This window comes from Arvicola amphibius, chromosome 2 (assembly GCF_903992535.2).
Source record: "Arvicola amphibius chromosome 2, mArvAmp1.2, whole genome shotgun sequence".
NCBI lineage: Eukaryota > Metazoa > Chordata > Mammalia > Rodentia > Cricetidae > Arvicola > Arvicola amphibius.
Window position 1 is genome coordinate 32561767 of NC_052048.2, and position 17758 is coordinate 32579524.

Here is a 17758-nt window from a genome sequence, read left to right on the forward strand (position 1 = left end):
TGTCACTCTATATGCTGTGAATGTTTTATTATCATTGTTTAATAAGGAAGCTGATTTGGCCAATAGCCAAGCAGAATAGAACCAGGTTAGAAATCCAAGCAAAGATAAAGGGAAGAAGGTGGAGTCTGTGAGATGCCAGAAACTAAGTTGTGAGGTAACAAGCCATGAGCCTCATGGTAAAATATAGAGGAATAGAAATGAGTTAAGTTGTAAGCTAGCTAATAAGTCTGAGCTAATAGGCCAAACAATTTGTAATTAATATTAAGCCTCTGAGTGTTTACGGGGGAACTGGCGGGCAGGAGAGAAACCTCTGGCTACACTCTCCTGTGTCACCACACTTGCTCCCCAGTTGGGTGGCTTTCTTGGGAACTAGCTCTGGTCTGCCGACCTGGAGCTGTGCTAGCACAGGAGAATCTCCTGACTACCAACTATATTAGCTATTCCCTTGTCACTGTGACCCTTCTCTGACAGAAGCCTTAGAGAAGGAGGGATTTATTCTGGCTCTTGGCTTGAGGGGACAGTCCATCATGGTGGGGAAGTCACAGAGGCAATCAGGAAGCAGAGAGATGGACCCTGGTGCTCAGCTTGATTCCTCCTTTGTACTCTGTCCAGGACACCCGACCTTGGCACTGTGTGGCTTACCACTTAGCATGGGCTTTCCCTGCCAGAGGTTTGTCTTCTAGGTGGTTCTAGATCTTGTTGGCTGTCAGTGCACATGAGCCACCACAGGCTCTAGGTCTGGAGATGGCCTCTGCTTCCCCAGGAGCTCCTGAGAGTCTTTTAGCATAAAATGGATTAGACCCTACCTTATTTTTTTAATTATTTTGGTCAGCATACAAAAAATTATCAGTATCCCATGTGTGTATCATTCTCTACCACCCTTTCTTGTCCCCTGTGCCCCCATGCCTTATAATACACACTAGCAATAAAGATAGCAACTTGTTTCCACAGAGGTGCCTGGTGAACGCTACAGTTCAAGTAGGTAATTTGAGGGGTGGGGTGGAGGGAGTAGATGTCCCTCCATACCAAATACTTGCATTTATAAATTCAGGAACTTTAAAGAAAAACAAAGCTTTTCATATAGATCCCACACAACAGCCAGGACTTCACTGGAAACCGAGGTGGCTGGGATGGAACCAGGCTCTCTCACTGAACCGGAAGCTCACCATTTGGGCTCTGTTGGTCAGCTAGAGAGCTCTCCAGATCTGCCTATCTCCCTTCTCCTGGGCTATGCCTGGCTGTGCACCTGGCTGCTGGGATTCAAATCCAGGTCCTCGTGCTTGTATAGCAAGTGCTCTTACCTTAAGTCTCTCCCCAGCCCCATCTCCATTTCACAGATGAGGAAGCTGAGGCTCAGAGAGATCGCCATTCCCAAGGCTACCCACGTCCCTGGTGCTGACATGGAATGTGAACTCAGCCTTCTGATTCAATTTTATCAGAATATGCCATGGAAATAGGTTAGAAGGGGCTGGACGTCAGCGGCATAGCACTTACCTAGTGTGTGTGTGGCACTCGGGCAGTCTTTAGGACAAACTATCACTGATAAAATGAGGTGTGGAAACTTAGCCAGCATGGTGAGGGAAGGCTGATCAGAACATGTTGAGGCCAGCTCAAGTAACCTAGCAGAACCCTGCATCCTGCGTCTCAAAAATTCATATGAAGACACCAATTATTCAAGCTACTAGAAGCTTTTCACAGAAAAGAAATTCACATACCAGCCATTACTTTAGCAGGTTTACAAAGCTTTTCTCCATTATATGTTCTTAGGCTAGAGATCCCTATATCCCTATATTTTGCACAACGGTCAACCCGTTTTTCAACCTTCTAGTACTTTACAAACATGTTTTTTTTTTTGTTTGTTTTTTTTTTTTTTTTTTTTTTTTTTTTTTTTTTTAGATGTGTGTGGCTTTTGTTTGGTTTCTTCTGTTTGGGACAGGCTCACAGGCCAGCAATCCTCCTGCCTCAGCCTGCTGGTAACTAGGTTTACAGTTATGCTCCACCACTTGGGTAAAGCCTCTTTTTCTCTCTTTGCCTTTTTTTTTTTTTTAAGATTTATTTATTATGTACACAGTGTTCTGTCTGCATGTACACCTGCAAGGCAGAAGAGGGCACCAGATCTCATTATGGGTGGTTGTGAGCCACTATGTGGTTGCTGGGAATTGAACGCAGGTCCTCTGGAAGAACAGCCAGTGCTCTTAACCGCTGAGGCATCTCTCCAGTCTGGAACTAGCTCTTGTAGACTAAACTGGCCTCGAACTCAGAAAGATCCGCCTGCCTCTGCCTCCCGAGTGCTGGGATTAAAGGTGTGCACCACCACTGCCTAGCTTCAAAACATGCTTAAGATAAATTGGTGTGTTAAACATCTTGAGTTTAGGCTGGTGGGTGTCAACAGGCAAGAACACTTGCGGCTAATCTCTATGACCCGAGTTTGATCTCTGGGACACACCTGATGGAGGAGAGAGATGACTCCCGCAAGTCCTCTGACCTTCAACCTGAGCATTTAATTCTGTGTGAATGCCCACCTGGAAGAGACTCCTGTGAGCCTGAGGGTCTGAAGGTGTGGGGAGGGAATTCCGCTGAGTTAACTTAGGACATCTCACTTGTGGAAAGTCCTGAAGGTGGCTTTGTCACAGGGCAGACTTCTAATCTTGATGAACTTGGGCTTTTTAAACAAACGTCTCATCTTGCACATTAGTTTCAGCAGGGCACAAGCCCTCCAAGGGTAAGCTGACACTCTTGGCTGGAAGCCACAGGTAGTATTGAATCAACACCCCGGCTGGTATTTCAGTCTAGCACCCCAAGGGCTCTATGGTAACACTGAAGAGCACGTGGCTCGCTATACAATGGCCAAGCCACCACACAAAGAAGAAATATTTCCAAACAGGCTTGAGGAGAGATGCCGCTTCTGGGGCTGAGGACCTACCAGCCCTAAGCGCTGACCTAGGCTAGCATGGGCAAGGCTTGAGTCCCCAGCAGTTCCAACCAAGCCAAGTGAGAGGATGGCACCTCTGTAATGCTGCCTTCTCCTTCCCTTCACAGTGGTAGCAAACCCAAGGCCTCTTTGCAGGTGGCTGCCCACTGTGTCCCAGCCCAGGATGCTCCCCCACATCTTCCAGTGACAAGCGGTACCTGTGGTCTCCTGGGCTTCCCATACCACCCTGTATACAGGTTACTGAAGCCTGTATACTTGGAGGCACTTGTGGAGAAGGCACCTGAGATTGGCTGAGACAGGGTGACAGCATGGGATGAAGCATCCATCCTCGGAAGAGCTTGGGCTGCAAGGCATCCAAGCACTGAGCCGGACTAAATGAAGTGTGAAGGGGCTCCTCAAACTTTTGGTTCACTTTCAAAGTTCTGAAAATTGATGACTCAAAACAAGAAAATCTCCACTGAGGATCCTGTGGGGGGTGGGGGTGGAAGCACACGATGGTAAAAATGACAAAAAAAAAAAAAAGTCACCAAAATGAACTCGGAGCAAATATGTCCGGGGCAGGGAGGCGCTGCACTTCTGAACCTGCTCTTCAGAGCACACGTGTGTGAAGGCAGGAGAGGTCTGGACAGACGCACACGACTAGGATGTGGCGCCATGAGCAGACTGTGTGGAGTCAGGGAGCTGGTGGCCACAGGTCACAGCGATTAGCATACACGCCTGTTTTCTTTTGGAAATGTCATTGTTTTCAGTGATGGTGTCAGCTGCCCACATGAACCTGGATGAACCTCAGACACTTCTCTTCCTCTTGCCCTAACCTGCACTGTGGCGCTCAACCCCCCTCGCAGGACCACCTTCAAGTCCTCACCCCTGGCAGGCTATCTTGTAAAAGTCTACCAAAACCTGTGACGCTTAATTTACCAGTTAACAGCACCAAAGGGCCAAGTTCCTCAAGGGAGATAACCAAATCAGTAGCTTCACCCTTGTAGGGGATTAATGAGGTTCTTAAAGGATGGCTTAGCTCCCGAGACTGGGATCCCGACAACCAGGTCTTGTTTTGGTTCACGCCCCTTCCCACTTCTCTAGATTATGATGCCATCAAGTGCCAGACCTGTGCCTTGTGTTTGGATTTTCCAGCCATGAAAATGAAGAACCAGATAAGCCTTTTTCTTTATGTGCTATCATCAGGCATTCTGCTAGAGAAAGAAAAATTGACTAAGATGCCCAAATGCTCCTCAGCTTCTCTGATGCCAACAGCTTCTCTGCTCTCTAACCCACGGGAAGAGGGGAACGACGTCATATTCTGCTAAATGTAAGCTGTCTTTGTTACTTTCCAAAAGCTTCACCGCTCATCTTTATTTTATAAAAAGTTCTTCAAAGCAAAAGCAAGACACACTTTTTTAAAAACTCATTTTTGTAGACGAGGCTGGACTTGAACTCAGAGATCTGCTGGGATTATAGGTGTGTGACACCATGGCCTGGTGCAAGATGCTTTTCTTTTTTGTGATTTTTATGGGACAGGGTTTCTTTGTAGCTTTGGAGCCTGTCCTGGAACTAGCTCTTGTAGACTAGGCTGGCCTCAAACTCACAGAGCTCTGCCAGCCTCTGCCTCCCAAGTGCTGGGATTAAAGGCGTGTGCCACCACCACCCGGCACAAGATGCATTTTAAATAGCTAATACTGTAGAATTTTGTGTTCAACAAGCAAACACGTCAAACAATGAGTTCACTGAGAATGCATCAGTCACCAGCTTCTCAAGGCTCCCAGACCATCACTGATTTTCAATCATTTGGGTTATTGGTTGAAGTCCTTGGGTGAGCTGAGCCACAGGAGTAGATTTTTCACTTAATGCCACAGAATATGAGGCTGTGATCCCCAAACATGTGGATGCTTCTCCGGGAAGATTGATAATGCATAGTCAGAGTTGCTGGTGAACTGCGGACTCTGAGGTCGAAGGTCAAAGCTCATCTTGGTCACTTCTCTCTCGTGAAGAAACCCATCTACTGAGAATCACCTCCTGCAACCGAGCAAAAGAAGGTTGGGCATCAGAAAAAGAAACGGGAGTTCCAGGCATGTGAAGCTATGACCCTCACACAGGAACCTGTCCACTGTCACCACTGAACTCGTGTCCCAGCACACAGCAGCGACAAAGGCTAGTGCCTGGCCCCTAGGACTGGTGGTCTGAGGGGCGCTGGCACTTGTTGGTCAGCCATGGAAGTGAGAGGTGAACTTTGGCAGACATTTTATGAACCACTAACCTAGAGAAGATCAGAACAAATGGAGGGAGGTGGCACTGGGGCCCTGGAGACTGACAGGGGCTCTGACTGGGACCAAGGAGGACACAGTTTCCAGAGAGAAGGAAAACAAGGCCACACTGGCTGTGTGTGGGAAGTCTTCTGGGTAGTGGGCAAAGGGAAGGGTACAGAAGCAGCAACAAGCACTGGCAGAGGAAAAACAGCCAGTACGGGAAGGCGCCTGGCTCCATGCAGGAGCAAGGGAGTGAGCTGTGTGGGCGTGTGAGGCCCAGTGGCAGAACAGGCACTTGGTGTGCACGAGGCCGTTTTCACTCTCAACACTGAAGAAGTCTGAGGAGGGATAGACGGCTAGTCTCTGGGCGCGGGACCTGTGGAAGACCTGGCCTGGCTATAGCAGGAGAAGGGAAAGCAAGAGAGAGCCTGGTGCTGTAGAATGGTGGAGTCTACCAGGCTCAGGGGGAAGAAAGGGAGTGAGGTTTACAGGGCCAGAAGAAGCTTTCCGTCAAGAAAAGATCCTTCCTGTAGGCTCCAGAAGATGCAGTGCAAGCAGACTCTCAGGAGGCTGTGGCCCTAGTTCTGCCGCACACACCTGAACCTGAATCCTCTTCATGCATTCTGGGGTCTCCATGTCCTCGCTCGTCATGGAAGAGGGCTTAATCAAGTAGCACAGCATCAGCTCCTGCAGGAAAGAGACACCTCACGTGCCAGTGTGTGGAGAGGATCAGGCACCCCTGCCTGTCCCTGTGTACACTGGACACAGACTGTGGTGTGCACCCGTCCCTGTGTACAATGGACGCACACACTGTGGTGTGCACCCGTCCCTGTGTACAATGGACGCACACACTGTGGTGTGCACCCGTCCCTGTGTACAATGGACGCACACACTGTGGTGTGCACCCGTCCCTGTGTACAATGGACGCACACACTGTGGTGTGCACCCGTCCCTGTGTACAATGGACGCACACACTGTGGTGTGCACCCGTCCCTGTGTACAATGGACGCACACACTGTGGTGTGCACCCGTCCCTGTGTACAATGGACGCACACACTGTGGTGTGCACCCGTCCCTGTGTACAATGGACGCACACACTGTGGTGTGCACCCGTCCCTGTGTATAATGGACGCACACACTGTGGTGTGCACCCGTCCCTGTGTATAATGGATACACACACTGTGGTGTGCTCTTAACCATGGAACCATTTCTACATCTCCTACATTTCCAATTTAAAAAAAATCTACTATGTTTAAGAGAAAAGCAAAGGAACTAGGTAAATGACAGGCAAGGCTAAAGCCGTGTTACCTTAGAGACGTTCCCTGAGACTCTGCTCAGGGCAGCCAGCGACTTCCAGCTAAAAGGCCTGCGGAGGGAGCCCTCGAAGTTGTCGTCCACGAGCTCAACGATGACAGAATAGCTAGGAGACAAGAGAGGCATCCTGGGAACCCCCAAATCACCTTGTTCAGAGAGCAGTGCGTCCCACTAAAACCAAGACACAAGGATTTCTCGGTGCTACTAAGAGCCCAGACCATTAAAGAGAATTACTAATGACAAACCGACGGGAAGCTACCCGCTCCAGGATTATAGCATGCTTACTGACAGGAAGGAATAGAAGCGTTTCTCTCTAGGTGAAAGCATTAATTCATACAACTGCTTGGATGCTCACACTCAAGACTGCACACAGACTAACCTGGTGTTTAACACATACAAAATGTATACAGTGCAAAACAGAGTCTCACTCTGTAGCCCTGGCTAGCCTGGAACTTGCTATGTAGACCAGGTTGGCCTCAAACTTATAGAGCTTCACCTGCCGCCTCCTCAAAGTGCTGGGGTTAAAGACATGAGCTACCACACTTGGCCGGAAATATGACTTTTTAAAGAAATAATTTTAGTTTTATAAGTATTATGTTTGGCTGGAGAGATTGCTCAGTGGTTAAGAGTACTGGTTGCTCTTCTACAGTACTTGGGGTCAATTCCCAGCACCCACATGGCAGCTCACAACTGTCTGTAACTCCTGTTCCAGGGGATCTGATACCCTTATGCAGACACATATGCAGGCAAAACACCAAGTACATAAAATAAAAATAAACTATTGAAAAAGTAATATAGGTGTTTGCCTGCATGTGTTTGCGTACCACATTCATGCTTGGTGTCTGTGGATGACACCATGTGAAAGCCACCATGTGGGTACTGAGAACTGAACCTGGATCCTCTGGAAAAGCAGCCAGTGCTCTTAACCACTAAGTCATCTCTCCAGCTCTAGCAATACTACTGCTTTTAGTTTGTAGTTTTTGAGACAGGGTTTCACTGTGCAGCCCCGGCTGTCCTGGAACTCCCTTTGTAGACCAGGCTGTCCTTGAACTCAGAGATTCACCTGCCTCTGCCTCCTGAGTGCTGGGATTAAAGGTGTGCACTGCCACTACCACCTGGCTAGGAATATGACTTTTAATTGTTTCTGAAACATGAAAATGAAACTTGAAGCCAGAAATTTCCTTGTGTTTTTTCAATTAATTTAAAAATTTTCCAAACCTTGCGTGGTAAAACGGAGGGCCTTTCCGATACAGCACTGCAAAGAGGAGAAAGGAGACGTTAACCCATCACAGCCAGGCCAGAGTCAGGCGAGCACCCCGCTCTCTGCACGAGGACACTCTGCTCTCTGCCCCCCAGGCTGGCTTCACACCCAAACTCCTTCCCAGAAACAAAGAAGTCAGTCAGATCCACTGCCAAACCTCGATATCCTCGTCCAGCCCATAAGCAGCTCCCGGGTTAAATACAAGCCTTTCTTTTTTGGCTTCCTTCTGGTGTTGGGACTGAGTCCAGTGATTCACTCTGCCCGGGCCATTCTCCTACTCACAAGTGGGTCTTGTCTTTCTCTGTGTGTGTAACGTGGTAGGAAAAACATGAAGTCCATAAAATGTACAGTGTTTGTGGTAACTCAGAGCGAGGGTAGCCCCGTCTGCTGTGGCAGGTGAGCACGGCAGATGAGCAAACTTCCAGCTTATTTTAGGGGAAGCCGAGGGTTACTTCTCAGCCTCTTGGTTACATAAGTGCAGAAATCCAGGTCCTGGGGAGACGGCTCAGGGGTAAGAGCACTGTTTGAGTAAGAGGACCCGAGTTTCAAACCCCGACACCACATAAAGGGGGGTTAAGGTTACGCATGCCTGTAACCCCAGCAGCAGGGATGGAGAGGCTGGGGTGTGGTGTGCTGTGGGGTGTGGGGTGTGTGAGGTGGATCTCAAGAGCTTGCTGGCCAGCCCAGCCAAAACAATGAGCTTCTGTTCTGATTCACTGGGAGACCCTGTCTCAAGGAAATAAGGCAAAGGATGACAGAAGAAGCCACCTGACATCCTCCTCTGACCTCTTGATGCATGCTTGCCTGCAGTCATATGCATGTATTGCACACACTCACATGCTTGGGCTGGTAAGATGTCTCCGCAGGTAAAAATGCTTGGTATGAATACCCATACACATGTGCCCTTGTTATCCTAAGCCCATGCATACACATAAATAAAAACTAAAATAAATAAGAAAGAAATTCAGCTAAGAGGCTATAAAAGATCCATAACCACACTCTGCCCAGTGACCAGATTGCCTTTCTCGTGGGGATCTTACACATGAAGGAGTGAAGTCAGACTGCAGAGATGAGAGTCTCTCATTGAAGGAGCCTGGGCCTAAGGACTGTACACCTCTACAGGGACGCTTGGGTGGCCGCTGCCCGCCATGTCCATCTCGCTTCCTCCAGGCGGTTCCTGAGCAGCCAGGCCTGGCCTGGGCTGCGTCATGTGCCATGAGTTCAGCCTTAGTGAGTGACCCTGAGAGCCTGTGCTGAAGACAGCACCAGAAGCCGGGGACCCTGAGCACCTATCAGAGTTCACCTGGAGCTAACCGGAGATGCTCATGGGATTTCATGTAAAATAATAAGCCCCTAGGCCTTAAAATAAAAAAAAAAAAAAAAAAAAACAATGAATGCCATGGCCAAGCGCCGAAGGCCAAAATCTATAAGTAACTTACAGCTATGCCATTATTGCCGCCACATGCTAGCCCCGCGACGCTGACTGCTCCTTTACTCCCATTAGAGGAAAGGTCAAGGAAAGTTCGTCTCCCTTGAGCAATGGCCACAGTTTCCTTTTGGAAGACAGTGACCCTGGAGCCAGTTCAGGACCCCAGAACACTGCAGAACCCCTTCACCTAGCTGCTGTTTCTAGTCCATTTTCTGTGGTCACATTCATTGCTATTTGAGTACTCATTTCTTATATACAGTGTTTCTGTTTCCTCACCTCAGTTCCCATCAAGTCAATATCCAAATACATTTAAACAACTCTCCACTTTGGGGGTACAGCAATGGGATAAAGGTGGACCCAGGACCATTGCCTCCGGGTCAATCTCTGACAACTTAGGATGTGATACTTTAGACCAGTTACCTCTCTGAACTGCTTTCCAAGAGTCTAAAATGAGGGCATTGCTGGGCACAGTGACACACACACATTATCCCAGCTAGGCAGGAAGCTGAGCCAGGAGGGTTGCTCAGCTGTGAGGGTAGCCTGGGCATCGCGATAAAACTCCATTTCAAGACACAAACAAAAAAATTAATCACCCAAGGGTGAAGTTTCAAGAAATGAAGGTCCTCTCTACCCCCTGAATCCATATCTGGAACCAAATTTGTATCTTCACCCCACATTCTGGGGGTCTCAATGCTTAGAGTAAGTCATGAGTCACGTGGACATGCCTCAGACAGCGCTTTCCAGAAGTGCTCTACACAGATGTTTCCTCAGCATCACATGATGGTGGTAAGACAGAGCTCAGGCAAATGAAGAAACCAGCTAAGGTCACGGAGTCAATAAGAGGTAGATCTAGCTGTGAACTTAAGAGTTCTGTTACCCATGCTGCCTCTCCACATAGTGGACAGCCTTGCTGATCGCTTCAACTCCTATTCCGCTCTCGGGATGAGAATGGTGGAGACCTGCCAGGTAGGTGGAGTGGCTGTGCTAGCAAGAGTGAGGATGAGAGGAAGTCAAAAGAAACAAAACAAGGCCATCCTCAGCTCACCCCACCAGCCACGTGTGCAGCATCCAGGATGGAAGAAATAGGATGGGCACATAGCAGCCGACCGGCTGCTGTCCAGATTATTTCTGGGCTGCTGGTACGCCTGAAGACTATCCCACAATTCCAGGTGTTGTGACTATCCTCGGAGCCAGGCAACTCTTTGGGGGGTTCAGCTGTGCCCCCTTGGAAATGGGTCATCTCAGCTAAGCTTGTTGACTGTTTATGCCCACAATGGAGGGGTGGGAATGGTCATGAGACCCTCACCTGAGTATCCTGCACTCCCTACCACCTGCTGTATGTAACTTTGCCTTAATTACATGTGCCCTATGTGAGTATATAGTCCTGGGAAGACTAGGGTACAGTGTGGGCTGGGGCCCATCTATGGGTCTATGTGATGAGCCCTCATCCTTTCTAGGTGTGGCCTGCTGGGGGGAAAGCAGCACCCACAGCACTGTAAGTAGCTCCTTGCCTACAAAAAAAACAAAACAAAAAACCCAACCAACCGACTGGCTCTCCAGAGTGAACTCTGGCAGAATTGTCCTTCAGTTCCTCACTGGGACATTAGGACATAAGCAGGGGTGGATGTTGCTTATGCCTCAACCTGGGAAAGAATTCTAGCAGCACCAGGTTAAGCACAGCCTATTTTAGAGCATTACAATTTTGATTTATTTTTATTATATGGATGTTTTGCCTGCATGTGTTTTTGTGCACCACATGTGTGCTTGGTGTCCAGCAGAGGCTCAAGAGGAAGCAAGATTCTCTGGAACTGCAGTCACAGATGGGTGTGATCCACCATGTGTGTGCTGGGAATCAAACCCAGGTCCCTGAACCGCTGAGCCACCTCTCCAGCCCCAGCACTAGGAATTCTGAAGACTGCATTGGCTTTTTTGGGTTATTTAAAAAGGCGCAGAAACATGGAACAAGCTGTGACAGTCTCAAGACCTGGAAGGCTGTAACTTTTCAGGTCTCTCAAATACCCTGGAATTTTTATCTGAGTCCCACAGATCCTTCTGAAAAGACCCAGGAAGCACTCACTCATATGACCCATATGGAAATGGGATTTGGCAACTTCTCTGATTCTAGAGCTGGATGGTCGCTATCACCTACAGCTCCCAGGGGCTGGCATAGTGCTCTTGCACCCCAGAACTGCCTGTGTCCTTTTGTAAACAGAGAGAGCATCACCAATCTCTGAGGTACAAATATCTGAATTTTTCCTTGCTGGAGATCACAATCAGGGCCTCAGACACAAAAGGCCAAACCTTACCATCAAGTTCTACCCCTGCCTCCAGGCTGAAGCTTGCTGAGTGCTGACATGCCATGAGTAGAAACTTCCACAACATGAAGATATGTTTATGCATAAACTATTAAAAAGACAGAGAATATTAAATCCAGCCTAGTGTCCAAGGTAGACACAAACCACAGGTGATGTCTGTGTCTGTCCTCTGCCAAAAAACTTCGCCCTGTAATGCCTGAAACACAAAATGCTTCTGTGGCCAAGCATTTCAGATGAGGACTCTCAAGCTGAGCCTCCTCCAGACACTCTGAACACAACAAAAACACCAGCCAGGGTCGTGAAGCCCCCAGGTCTCTCTACACAGCGTCACTGCGCTCTGTGGGGGCGGGGGGTGGTGGTGGTCAGGCTCAGCCTCACCACCCAGTCTCTCCTCCATTCCGGGCCTCTTCAGTCACTGGGAAGACAGCACTCAGAGGGGCCCACTAAACCAGGTCACTTCAAAAACTTTTCATTTGTCAAAATCCCAGATCCAGGCCCAGCCTGAACCCTTCAGGACCGTGTTCTCTACACTCTTGCCTCTGTGTAGCTCCTGAGACTGGCCTTCATCTCTGTGCTCGCTGTTTGCTCTGCCCAGCAAGCCCTTCCCAGATACAACTCTCTCATATACCCATAGCCCCCAGGGGATCCATGCGGAGGCAGTGACATGAAGTGCCTGTAAGCCTGCACACCAGAATCCAAAGCCTGGTCCTGGAAGCCACTAAGGCACATGACCGTTCCTCTCCACGGGAGTGATGAGCACCAGGGCAACAGAACAGCACAGGCTGCATGAGGAATGAGTGTCAGAGGATGGACAGCTCCATAACCGAGAGTGTGTTCAATAAATGACAGCTGGGCCATCGTCGCAACTCCAGCACTCTTCTCATTTGGAGGAGGAGGCCAGTGAAGCTGCGAGGACACAGCTGACCCAAATCACACAAGACCATGGCTGAGGTGCAAGCAGCAGGCCCAACAGAACTCTCGTCTGTGGTTAGAAAAGCCTGCGTCTGCTTGTAGCTTCCCCAACATACTGCCTTCTCACTCTGTGGACTTAACCCATCCCATCCAAATACCCAGCATTCATATCCAAATCATCAACAGCACAGATAGCTAGCTTAACCTCCCAGGCAAAATGGGCTGACCCTGTCCTCGGATCTGACACACACACACACACACACACACCAAGAGCTACTCACACAGATCTGTTCCGTACTTGAGCCCCACTTTGGGCACCCAGCCTTTGCTTCGGAAGTAGTGGTAGGCCATGTAGGTAGTCCTGAAGGTGGGCTGGACCGTGGTGAAGGCTTGCCAGAGCTTTACTATTGTTAAAGGCTCCTAGAGTTGTTTGGAAAAAGACATTAGTTTGTGTGTCTTCACTCCCACTCGATAAGTGAGTACACATCTACATTAGCACGGAACCACAGCAGCAATGGAGACAAACAAGAGGGGTTTCATTCAGGAGACCTGACCCACACTAACAGCAACCACTATGTATAGCTCCTCGTAACAGGTGCCACCGTGAGGTCCATCTCAAGCAAGAGAAAGCAACATGAGCAACCTTAGTAATTTGGGTCATGTTAATTTAATCACACTTTTCCCCCTTAAGTGCTGGGTGTGCAGAACAGATTAGGCAGAGTCAGGAGCTGCCATGGAGTGGCCAAAGGAGGAAGATGTAAACTGCCAGCCGGAACCCTGTTGGTAAGCCACAGCCATGTGGCGATATACAGAATAATAGAAATGGGTTGGTTTAGGATAAATGAAATTAGTTTAGGATATGAGTGAGCTAATAAGAAGCTAGAGTTAATAGGCCAAGCAGTAATTTAATTAATGCAGTTTCTGTGTGATTATTTCGAGTCAGGGAAGCCAGGAATGAACAAGCAGCTTCTGACAACAAATTGGAGAGCCAACGTGGTTGACTATAGCCACATAAAACCTGAGAAAGCTTAAAAAGGAATTCAGACACAAAAGAAGAGTTAAGCATGGCTTTTTGGTAGCATCTTCTCAGGTGGGCTCTCTTTGCTAGAAGCAAGCACAGGTGTGATTCTTTTAAGAGAAGGCTTCTTGGCTCAGTGGTAGCAGCAAAACCTGTGCAGCTTCTTTAAAAAATAGTGGCTTCCTGATTTGCCAGCACAAATGGCTCTGACTCTTTTGGGAGGTCCTGATGCGGAGAATTTAATGAGGTTTGTGAGCAGAGTGCTACAACTTGCTTAATGGCAATATAGACCTGCTGTGTGCCTAAAAATGGGGCAATGTACATGGCTCTCAGAGGCAGCAAACATGCCTCTGCCATGTTGGACTGGGTGGAGCAAACAGGCAGGGCTGTGTTGGCCCTAGCCATGCCTGCTCAGCATTTAAAAGGGGGGGGGGCACTTCTGGTCAAAAGATAATTATAGATACACAATAAAGAGAAATTCAGATGGAAAAGACCTCTAAATGGGTCACAGTGTTGGATAAATGTACGTAGGCTTGGAAGAGAGAAGAAAAAGAGTATAGAGAGTTATGAAAAGAAGCAAACTGTTTAAAAAATAAAAACAAAGACTTTAAAGAGACAGAGTACAGTCATAGATTAAAGAAATAAAGAAAAGTAAGTCACGTAAAGATGGAACATACACAGAGTCTGGATTATGTATATTATTATATTTTCTTTGAATTTTTTGACAGTGAAGGAACTAAGTTCATTGTATGGGCTGCTAAGCTAAACCAACATATATCTTTAAAACGTATTATGACTTCAGAATTTGGGTCTAAGGATTTGTTGCTTTGGAAAAAAGGTTCTTCCTTTGTTTCCACAGAAGATGAGAACCTATGGATTCCTTCCAGACTAATGTGGTTTGATGGACCAAGACCCTCCCCCAAAGGTCACCGTGAATACCCCCCAAAATTATTTTGCCAAATAAACAGCCGGAAGTAGTTTGGAGAGAACTATGCCCAAATTCCCAAATATTGTTTATAAATGTTTGTTTACATTTAAAGGGAGATATATAGATATGAATATTTTGCATTGGTATGGATCTTGGTCTGTCGATACAAATTTTAGGCTAATTTTGTTATATGTATAGTTTTGCTCTTGATTAAGGTATTGTGTTTGTGCAGTTCATTTAAAAATTCAATGTATAATTAAGAAATACAGGTTAATAGTCATCTATAATAGTCAAGCTTGTAGTCATGCTAGTTATGGTTTCAAGATGTACAGAGATATATTTCAGATGGATAGTTATTCTTCAAACCTTTCATAGCTAACAGAATATGGCATTTAGAATGTTTTAAGAATTTACGTTTTGTGAAATGAGACACATCTGCTTCTGGCAGCACTAATCTACTTTAAGAAGATGATGGGCACTGAAGAGACTCCTAACGGAGTTTGCTAGCCATCTGGGCAAGAAACTGCTCTTTCCTGGACTGCTTGATACTATGCTGTATGAACTGGACATGCAGGACCAACAGAGAAATGACTGCTGAGCTTGCCTAAAGGTGAGATGATACTTCGGGGTTCCTGCTTCATGAAAGAGTCTGCCAGACATTCTGCAGGACACAGAAAAAAGTGACTAACAAACTGCCAATATAGGTAGGACCGTCTTTGAAATTTCCTGCTTCATGAAAAAGTCTGCTGGTTACTATGGGCCAGTAGGCTGAAGATGGGCACCTGCAACGTTACAGAAGAACTTTGGGTGGGTGACTGGGCAGCAAGATTTCTCTATTAATTCTAGAGTTTTAGAAGTTGCTTACAATGCACTTCCTGTTAACTTAGGTAATATATCCTTCTGGAGTCTTTGATGGAGTTGAAGAATAGATAGTAATAATATAGCTTTCCTTAGTTAAGACAAAAGATAAAGATATAAATGTTGTAACTGTTATTCTTACTTAATACCTATCTTGTTATATGCAATTTTACTATGTTAAAGTTAAAACCTTCCTTTTTATTTAAATAGAAAAGGGGAAATGGTGTGGGAGGTCCTTTTATGTGTTGCTTTTTATTGGTTAATGAATAAAGAAGCTGCTTTTTGGCTAATGGCTTAACAGAATACAGCCAGTCTGGAAGATACACACATACACACACACACACACACACACACACACACACACACACACACACACACACACACACACACACAGAGGAGACACCATGGAGCCATGGAGCCACCAGAGGAGAAGGATGCAAGCTGCCAGCCGGAACCTTGCCAGTAAGCCACAGCCATGAACAGATGTGGGTTAACTGTAGATGTAAGAGCTAGCTAGCAATACACTTAAGTTATTGGCCAAAGAGTATAGTTATTGAGTGATTGTTTAGTGGTCTGGGAACGAAGAAGTGGCCTTTGCCAACATTAGAGAACCCAGGAAAGGAATGCCTATACACATAAAAATCAAACAAACAAAAAACAAAACCAAAATATAAAAAAAATCCAAACAAACAAAACCCATTGAATTTAAAGGGTTCCTATATATACATGTGTAGGAACCATACACCGGTGACTTTGATTATTCTCCCAGTGCTGGGGATGGAACAAGAACATGCCAAGTAGGCACTCTGCTCCTGAGCTGCTCCCGGCCTGCAGAGCTTTGCTTTTTGCTGGTGATTTCAGTACCATCCAGACACAGGTTTCCTTCTGCTTGCACAGCAAGCTGCACTTCCCACAGGTTCTGAGAAAGACTCATTCTAAAAGGTTCACCCTGGCTTGAGCCTGAACTGCTCCAGCTGAGGCTCCAAACCCAAAACTTATAGGAAAAAGATAATTCCTACTTTTTTCAGTCAAAGTTGACACATTTGTGCTACAGCTCCACAGGAAGGGGCTCAACCTACTGTCAGCAGGGGAACTGTGAGATTATGTGCATACAGAAACTTACCTTCTCATAGTAAATACTTAAACATCCCAGGGCGTATGCCAGGAAGAAAGCCTACAACAGAGCAGGGGAAGTTCCCATTAGAAGCAGTACATGTAGCAACAAGGGGCCAGAAAGCTGAAAGGTGCAGAAATGACCAGAGATGAGAGGGTGCAGGGCCCTAGCCCCTCAGTGACCTCCTTGGAACCACCCAGAGCCACTGGACTGATGCTTTCCACAGCTGCAGCTCTCCAAGGCTGTCTGGAGGTCTTAGATCTTAAACTCAAGAGGCTAGCTGCCTCATTCACGTTCCTGCTAGGTGGGGGGACGCAGGTAGAGGCAGAAAAGCCTAAAGCCTCTGATGAGAGCATGGCAGAGCCCATCACAGCCAGACCTCAATGAATGCGAAACAGTACCAGTATGCTCACTCATCTGGAAAATGTTGTGGAGTATTAGTTTAAAATGTGTTACCTTCCTTTATGCTGTGGGATATTTGTTTAATGATGCAATGATGTGTTGCATTCTAATGCTGCATTTGTTTAACTCTGCGAAGCTGTGTTACTGTGCCTGTCTAAAACATGTGATTGGGAGGGAGGGAGGGAGGAAGGGAGGAAGAGAACGCACACAGAATCAGCCAAGTGGTAGTTAGCCATGAGCATGGTTCAAGAGCCCGACAGGGAAGATGCCGGCTGTGGAAGATGCTATCTGTGTTACAGTTGTCAGGGACAGGCAAAAGCCACTCAGGTGATGCAGTCACTGTGAATTCTTAATTTATGATGGCGTCAATAATTTAGAGAGAAGAGAACTTTCTGTGGGGGAGGGAATGTAGGCTACCAAAGAGTCAGGAACTCCCGCCAGGAAGGACATGCGCAAGGGCCTTGCATTTGCGTTAAGTTAATGTGATATCTGATAGTGAATATGAACTCAAAGAGAATTGTTACGTTCAAGAAGCAGAAGGGAGCCCATCTGAAGGACATGCCCCCTTCCTTAAGCTTTCCCTTAGCAAGCCACACCCTTCTACAAGCCACAGTCAAACCAAATTTTGCTGGAGCTCATTTTTAAATTTAGAGGAAAAACAAACAAACAAACAAACAAACAAACAAACAAACGAATGAATGTACCTGTCATTCTGTGCCAGGCCAATGGAGAGAATCAGGCTAAACTGGGGCCAAATCTACCCAGGATGTTGCATCCTGGGTGAGAGATGTGCTCACTGCTGCATGCCTTCCCAGAGAGGCACCCGACACATGCCATAACTCATTTGACTTTTACTATAACCCTCTCAGAGAAACATCCCAGAATGTTACTATCAGAAAACCAAAGGGATGCTACCTCTTGTGTGTTATGTTGATGAGGTCAGCATTTTCTCCCTACTTACCTTTTCTGTTTTTTGAGACAGGGTTTCACTGTGTATCCCTGTCTGTCCTGGAACTTGATATATACATCAAG

At 47.0% G+C, this 17758-nt stretch overlaps 1 protein-coding gene across 2 annotated transcripts in view; it reads right to left on the reverse strand.

Annotated features, from left to right (window-relative positions):
* Window positions 1-4519: 4519 nt before the first annotated feature.
* The window catches only part of Tsen2 (tRNA splicing endonuclease subunit 2), a 39620-nt gene continuing 26381 nt past the window's right edge, over window positions 4520-17758 (reverse strand). For both annotated transcript variants that reach the window (XM_038320118.1, XM_038320119.1), the window contains exons 7-12: window positions 16334-16384; window positions 12688-12826; window positions 7708-7744; window positions 6484-6595; window positions 5773-5862; window positions 4520-4945 (exon numbers count right to left, since the gene is read on the reverse strand). In XM_038320118.1, the coding sequence (XP_038176046.1) occupies window positions 4886-4945; window positions 5773-5862; window positions 6484-6595; window positions 7708-7744; window positions 12688-12826; window positions 16334-16384 (489 nt within the window). In that variant the 3' untranslated portion in view covers window positions 4520-4885. The remainder of the gene's footprint in view (window positions 4946-5772; window positions 5863-6483; window positions 6596-7707; window positions 7745-12687; window positions 12827-16333; window positions 16385-17758) is intronic.